This window comes from Tenrec ecaudatus, chromosome 1 (assembly GCF_050624435.1).
Source record: "Tenrec ecaudatus isolate mTenEca1 chromosome 1, mTenEca1.hap1, whole genome shotgun sequence".
Classification (NCBI taxonomy): domain Eukaryota; kingdom Metazoa; phylum Chordata; class Mammalia; order Afrosoricida; family Tenrecidae; genus Tenrec; species Tenrec ecaudatus.
In genome coordinates, this window is record NC_134530.1 from 164,135,603 (window position 1) to 164,143,652 (window position 8,050).

An 8,050-nucleotide genomic window follows, 5' to 3' on the forward strand; every position below is an offset into this window, starting at 1 on the left:
TTCAAAACATTTGCTCTCCACATAAGCCCCTGGCATCAGCTCCTCATTTCCCCCCTCTCTCCCTGTTCCCCCTCCCTCATGAACCTTTTAAAATTTATAAATTATTGTTATTTTGTCATTTCTTATACTGTTTGATGTCTCCCTTCACCCACTTTTCTGTTGTCTATCCTCCAGGGAGGAGGTTTTATGTAGATCCTTGTAACCAGTTCCCCCTTTCCACCCCACCCTTCCCTCCACCCTCCTGGTGTTGATACTCTCAGCACTGGTCCTGAAGGGATCATCTGTCCTGATTCCCTGTGTTTCCAGTTCCTATCTGTACCAGTATACATCCTCTGGTCTAGGCAGAATTGTAAGGTAGAATTGGGATCATGATAGTGGGGGTGGGGTAGAAGAAGATTCTCAAACTTTTTCATTTTCACACTTAATCGACTGAAGTCTATGTATGGAAGCATACCTTTTACCTGCACTGGGAGACAAAAAATGTGTGTGACTTGGTTTATGCAATATTTGCAGTATTGCCAAGGTCTGGGACTGAAGCTACCATTTTTCTAAGGTATGCTTTGATCGAACCCCTGGCGTCTGTGCTCCGTAGCGCACCAGTGCACCTTGGAGTTCCTAAAGAGGGGCAGTCCAGCCCCTGGCCCTCCAAATCCCGTACATGATAGACACGCTTTTAAAGATTATCTGTACATAGTTCCCATCTGATAGGAGGGCAGGGACTGTGTTTTGTTAGCCAGTTTCCCTAGGGCCTTGAACACTGCTGAATGAATCTGATTAAACGCTTGAGATATGAAGAGGTAGTGTGTGGCTACGTGTTAGGGAGAGACCCAGAGATGTGAAGGCAGGGCTTGGTGCGGGGCAAAGGCCATATCTCAAGCCATGAAACACACAGCATAGTCCAACAATGATAGGACTATCGATCAGCAAAGTAGAAACAGCCTCCGTGTGGTGCTGGTGTTCATTCCTGACACATGTGGTGCTCAGTGTTCTGTCCATTGCGTTCTCCAGGACAGAAATGGTGCCGATACCATGCGACCTGGAGGAATTCCTGAGGCTCTGTATTCTCGAGGTTGAAGCAAGGATACCACTTGACACAGCTTCCCTGAGGGAGGGCTGAAAGAACCAGTGCCCGGGGCGCTTACCAAGTTTGCAGAAAATGGAAAGCAATGACCTCGGTGTTCACCTTTTTGGAAGCCCCCGCCTTGCAAGTGAAACAGGCAACTTCCCCCAGTTCTTTAGCCTAGAGGGAAGCTGGTGTCCTGAGAAATGAGGATGCAGGAGAGAAGAGACCTTTCCAAAGCAAATTCCAGGTTCTAGGAATCCTCAGCCCTGCCCAGGAACATTCTTCCATTATCTTTTCCACACACAGGTACAAGAGTTGAAATTAATTGGTTTAAAGTCTCTTTCTTATCATTCCCTCTGTTATGACGTTGTGGCTGTGGCTGTGGCTGTACCGGTAGAAGTGCCTTGGCAGAGGCGGTGTTGGCAGGGACGAGACAGGCTGTTTCCACCATGGCGTTCACCTTGGCCAGAGTTGGGAGCTGGTTCCGGATCCGCAGCCTCCTGGCCCGGCAATGCCTTGCAGAGTTTCTGGGTGTGTTTGTGCTAATGGTAGGCAGGGAAGGAAGGGAGGGGAGGGGAGGAAGTAAGGGAGGTGGGTAGATGTTTTGGGGTTCTCCTGGTGTCTTTTTCTTTTTCTTCTGGACCCTACTTTCTTTCAACTCTCCTTTCCCCCATCTTCTCTCTCTGTGTCACTCTCATGTCTTCTCCTACTTCCTCTTATTCCCCATCGTCCTTTCCCAGCTATCAAAGAGCCCTGTTGGCATAGTGGGGTACACGTTGAACTGCTAACCCCAAGGTCAGCAGTTCAAAACTACCTAGTGCCCTGCAGGAGAAAGGCGAGGCTGTCTGTTCCCATGAAGGTTGTAGTCTCAGAAACCCAAGCGAGCCACTCTGAGTGGGAATGGGCTCGATGGCTGGAAGTTGGATTTGATTTTTTAGTTTCACTTATTTACTTCCCTTTATTCTTCTTTTTGGCACGCTGCCTTGTATCTTTACCCTCCTCCTTTTTGCCTTTCTCGGTTCCTCGCTGGTCCCTTCGTGGCCCTTCATGCCCATGCTACCTTGGCCCCTCCTTTATCTTCTCCTTTGCCACAGCCCTGGGCTCCCTGTTCCTCCTCTTCCTCTCTCACCAGCTCATCACTCAGGGAGCAGTGGCCCAGGCTGTCACCAGTGGAGAATCCAAAGGCAACTTCTTCACCATGTTTCTGGCTGGCTCTTTGGCTGTTACTATGGCCATCTACGTGGGGGGTAACGTCTCAGGTAAGGAGTGAGGGTGGTGAAACGTCAGTTCCCACAGCAGCACATAGACGATCTCCTTGTGCTTGACCAGGGCGCTGCATTGAGATGTGTTTGGGGCCACTTCCAGTCTCTCCTTTTGCATTTCTCCATTTCTTTTTCTAAAAACGGTCTGACAGGGGATGTCTGACTAGCAGCCCAAGACTGAATCTGATGAGGTAGAGGTCAGGTATGCCTCCATTCTCTAACCTTCTCCCCAAGTCTAACCTCACACAGCCCTCCCACGGGGAGCTCTACTTCTCTGCTGGTTGTCATGAGCACACAGAACTCCCAATGCTCAGGATATTATGGGATTTATTAAGGAACTTTGGTGGTGCTGTCAAGTTAAGTATTGGGCTGCTAACCACAAGGTCAACAGTTCAAACCTACCAGTTGCTCCTCAGGAGAAAGATGAGGCTGTCGGCTCCCATGAAGATCTAAAGCCTCGGCCACCCTATAGTGTCACGGTACATTAGAAAGGATTCCACGGCAGTGGTTGGGATAGAATTGATTAGGGAAGTAGCAGGCTATCTCCGTCAGGATCAGAAACTACTCAGGATGTAGCTCTATCAAGACAGCCCTTTCTCAGCAGGTACAGCTTCTAAGCCTCTTCTGTCTGGTCCTCTGGCTCTTGGCCCAGTGGCCCCTTGGCTGCTGCCCCCACTAGGGCAAGTTTTACAAAGCTCCGGAGTGTGACAGTTAGGGTCTCACTTCCCAGGAAGCCTCAGCCTGAGGATCACAGCAGAGTTAGTGCTACCCGCGGCCCGAGACACGCGGCTCTGTTAGCAAGCTCTCTGCCCAGAGACACTCCGCTTTCCCACTCTGGGCCCGGAGTCCACTGTGCTGTCTCCTGTCAGTCTCTTGATTTTGCTCTTGTCATTTCCCAACTTCTTGCCCCTTCTCACCACCTCAGCAAGATGTTACAACCACGCTCTCATCTGTCTCCTGGGCGGAGGAGAGTCTGAGCACGGGGCGCGCGTCTGAAAGGTGCACTCCACTCTTCTTTCTTGCTGGTTGTGAGATAAGATCCCCCATTCGACCTCTGGGATGGCTCATTTTAAGACTAGTGGGGTGGCCAACGGACACATCCCACAGTTCTTTTCTTTCTTTCTTTTTAAAAACAGTTTTATTAGCATTTTGTCCACGTCATATAGTCCAATAACTTAATCATGCCAAGAAGACTTGTACAATGATCAGTGTGTTCCAATTCTAGAACATTTCCTTCTTCCTTGTACTCATTGTTATTCATGTGACTTTTTTTCTAATTGCGGCAGAAATCTACCCCACCAAACCTTCTCCAAGTGCACCACGGCTGCATGTGTCACGCAACGCCATGGAGTAGACTCTTGGTGGTTGCAATCCTGGTCTTTGGGATCGTTCTGTCAGTACAGTCTTTCTCAGCTGTGCCTGTGGGCAGGCTGTCTGGCCCCTTGGCCACTCCGCCTGGCCTTTGCCCTGCTCAAGCACCTGTTAGAACGCTCTTTCAGTCTTGCCATCAGTAAGTGCCCAGAGGCACCCCACTCTCAGCAAGCCTGTGCGCGAGATGCTCCGCTTTCACGCTCTGTACTCCCTGGTACTGTTGCCGCCGCCGGTCCTCAGCCACTGTCTCCTCATCTGATGTTATAGCTCTCTGCTCTCTGTCTCTGTCTCCTGGGTCTAGTAGGGATCCCGGGTCCAAAGGATGTACTTCACTTCTATATCTTCTTTGTGATGGTAGTCAAGCCGCCCTCCCGCCCCCAACACACACACACACACCTCTGCCTCTGAAAGGGCTCACATGAAGTCTAAGGGGATACAAAACCTTCCAATCCTGTAAACAGTTCCAGTCTTGGGCACTCACAGGGCAGTTCCACCCGCCCTATCGTGTCACTGTGAGTCAGAACTGACTCGATGGCAGTGAGTTGGGTTTTGATCCCCCAAGAGTGCCACATAGCTTATTTACATTATTAGCAAGCTATCTGAGCTCGGGGGGGGGGGGGGGGGGGGGAGGGGGGAGGGGCATAGCTTCTCATTTGCATAGCCCTACTCAGTCATTTGGTGAGAATTAAAGTCTGTGGCTAGGAGAACCATATTAAGCAATTCGCCTCACCACGCGCTTCCGCACCTAGTTCATTTCTGCATGTGTCTGGCTGGCTGGAGCGTTGAGCAGTGCGCCTCAGTGAAGAGAGCAGGGTGACTGAAAGCTCTCATACATACATTGTACACACACACACACACACACACACACACACACACAGTTGTCTCGCTTGTATTTACAATTCTAGCTAGATTAATGATACTATTGGAATTACCAAAGGTCCCCTGGAGTTCACTTGCACTATCTCTCAAGAAGCTGTTAACATCACCTCTAAAATGGACCAGGGATATATAAACTTTAGCTATCTGAAACCAAAGACCAACCAACCTTAAACCCTTTTAGATATCCGAATGGATTTTGAGCTTGCACATAATCATAAATTGTAATCTAAGAACAATGAGTTCTGTTAAACATTTTTTTAATTAAAAGATCATTTATTGGGGGCTCTTAGAACTCTGATAACAATACATAAATCAATTGTATCAAGCATATTTGTACATATGTTGCCATCATTCTTTTCTAGACATTTAGTTTCTATTGAGCCCTTAGCATGAGCTCATTTTGCCCTCCCAACCCCCCTCATGATCCCTTGATAAATTATCAATAATTTCATATCTTACACTGACCCTGTCTCCCTTCCCCCATGGTTTCTGTTCATCCCCCTGGAGGGGTGTGTGTGGTTATGTGTCCATCACTGCCATCAGTTCCCCTTTCCTCTCCTCTGCCCACTTTCCCCTGCCCCTTCTGGTATGGCTATTCAGAACAATGAGTTCTTTTGTTGGTGTGTCTCCACTGGATACTTGCCTACTGAGGTGATCACTGAAGATATGGGTGCTATAGCAAAGGGTGGTGAAGAAACAGATGGTGCCCTCAGAAAGAATAGCATCTTGGGACTTAAAGGCTTCTCTTAAAACAAGCAGCTAAAAAAATAAAGGTGTTTAAAAGAAAACAAAAACAAGCAGCTATCTATGTGAGGTGCCAACTAAGTCCACATGGAAGGAGCACACCAGCCTGTGTGACACAAGGATTATAAATAATAAAATTTATGGCCAGAGCAGGGAATTATATTACAGCTTAAATTCTGTGCGCCTCAGTTGCTGAAGGTTAGGGTGACAGTGAAAGCCCAAAATCCATTTGCAGAGTCCCCAGGTGCATTGAGCCTGAATTCCCTCTGAATATTGGTCACAGGGAAGGACATTACCTCCATCTGAAAGAAGAGTCCTGGGAGGGATGGTCTCCCTTGAGGGCTTGCCTGGGTGTGTCTTTGATAGAATACACAGGTGGTAGGGGTGTGGCTTGCATTGAGTCACCAGTCACACCCTGATGGCCTTGAGAAGAGCCCTCCACATCAACCTAAGCCCCTTTGTCAAGAAGGTGTGTACCCCAATCATGCCTCCATTTCCCCTCCTGCAGCCCCACCTGTAACTGACAGGTGGATTTGCTGCCAACATGTGTTTCGGACAATTTCCCTTGACCTCCTATGTCTTCTCCAAAGTTGTGTATTATCAGCAAACCCTTGGACTCTACGACCTGTGCTAATGGCCTCCCTCTAGATATGTTTTTGTCTTTGTCTTGTCCTAGTCTCTTGATTAAGACTTAACTAAGATAGATAGGTGAGACAGATCCAGGTTTAAACCTTGGTTTCACTGTATGTATGACCTTGGTATCTCAAGCTCCTAATCTGTATGTGGGGAATAATACTATCTAACTTGAAAATATGGGGGAGGGTAGAAGTGTCACCAAGCGATAGTCAGTACCTAGCAGTTGACAGTTGATGGATGTTGGCTTTCTTTTTCTGATCCCTGAAGGAGCCCACCTGAATCCAGCCTTCTCCCTGGCCATGTGCCTCCTGGGACGTTTCCCCTGGGCCAAGCTCCCCATTTACTGCGTGGTGCAGCTGCTGTCTGCTTTCTGTACCTCGGGGGTCACCTATGCCCTCTACTACGGTAACAGGGGACGGGGTGAGGGGCACCTGGTGTGGGTTTGGGTTGAGCGCAGGTGGAGACCCTGGTATCCCTCTCTCCTGTAGATGCCCTACAGAACTACACAGGGGGGAACCTGACAGTGACTGGCCCCAAGGAGACGGCCTCCATCTTTGCCACCTACCCTGCTCCCTATCTGTCCTTGAGCAACGGCTTCCTGGATCAGGTGGGTGTGAGAGCCCCTCACCACCTCTCCCCTGGGGTGCCACTTTATTGTTCTGGCTCTGAGGGGGCTGATTTGATCCCATCCCCCCAGTCCTAGGCCAGCTGCCAGAGTTGACAAAGCCAGATGACTCGGGGTAGTGTAGTCCTGGTGTGTTGCCAGCCGACCCATCAGCTCTCCCTCTGTCCACCCCAAGGTTCTGGGCACTGGGATCCTGATTATAGGGATCTTGGCCATCCTGGACACACAGAATAAGGGAGTGCCTGCGGGTCTGGAGCCTGTGGCCGTGGGGCTGCTCATCCTGGCCATTGGGCTGTCCATGGGTGTCAACTGCGGGTATCCACTCAATCCTGCCCGGGACCTGGGCCCACGACTTTTCACCTACGTGGCTGGCTGGGGTCCTGAAGTCTTCAGGTGGGTACTTGTTTTTCTTGGTACTGTTACTCCACTAGGTCCCCCTGGCTCTCTCCTCTTAAATACTTCTGTCAGCCGCCTCCCTGGACCATCAAGACCTGGGTTCCCTTTCTAGCAGTAAGATTGTCCCTGGGCACGCCCTGTCAACTGTTTGGGGTGTTAGCCAACCTGTCAGCAAGGCAAAATAGACATGTTCAGCTATTTCCTAAGAAAAGAGACAGCAAGGGGATTTCCTGGGGCCCCCTTCTATGTAAGTGCTGTGCTTTGGTGCCAAGACACACTCCCTCCACCATCAACTCCCATCCTCCCATCCTACTCCCGAAATTCTCTTTATTTTTATTTATTTTTGAAGTCCTCCGTGACTGTCCCCAGGTCTTTTGGGGACAGGCCAGGAGGGTCATCCCTGAGTGCTCCCTTTCACCTTTCTCTTTCAGAGCTGGTAATGGCTGGTGGTGGGTGCCCGTGGCGGCCCCCCTGGTGGGAGCCTCGCTAGGGGCGGCCACATACCAGTTGCTGGTAGCTCTGCACCACCCTGTGGAGACAGAGTCAGCTCAGGACTCAGAGCGAGCTCAGGACCTGGAGTTTGGAAGCGCAGTTCGGGAGTGCCCGCTATGATGAGGGCAGTCTTCACTTCCTTCATGAACCCTGGGAAGGGCGCTAGATCCAGGCCTGGTGACAAGCCTTCTCTCTATTCCCAGGCAGGCCCTGGGAAGGTGTCTGAGCTGCTATCGCATCCAGCTAGGCAGCACTTCCTCTTAAGCTGGGAAGGATGCTTGGCCAGGAAGAACTGGAGGAGGAAGGGGTGGGAGGGGGAAGAGGAGGACAGCGGGAGGAGGTCTGGAAAGCAGGCTCTCCACGCCCTTCACTTCCAAATGGATTTTCTGAACCTGGAGGTCTGCATGCACGCAATTCCTCCAAGTAGCCGCCAGAGGGTGCGCCCCGGGAGCTGGGTAGTAGGGAGCGTGGTGGGAACCCCGGGGAGGGGGGTGGGAGTGTGTGTGTGTCCGTCGTGAGTGGGGAGTGGAGGGCAGGAGAGGAAGGGTCGTAACTCTGGGCACTGCTTCAAAGGTCGGTCCC

General features: G+C 50.6%; 1 protein-coding gene across 1 annotated transcript; it reads left to right on the forward strand.

The window, feature by feature from the left end:
* The first annotated feature begins 1,512 nt into the window (after positions 1-1,512).
* AQP10 (aquaporin 10) lies at positions 1,513-7,588 on the forward strand. The gene is made up of 6 exons (XM_075540751.1): positions 1,513-1,611; positions 2,196-2,322; positions 6,223-6,360; positions 6,444-6,562; positions 6,756-6,973; positions 7,408-7,588. Exons 1-6 carry the CDS (start codon positions 1,513-1,515, stop codon positions 7,586-7,588), a joined length of 882 nt encoding a protein of 293 aa, XP_075396866.1.
* The last annotated feature ends 462 nt before the right edge of the window (positions 7,589-8,050 follow it).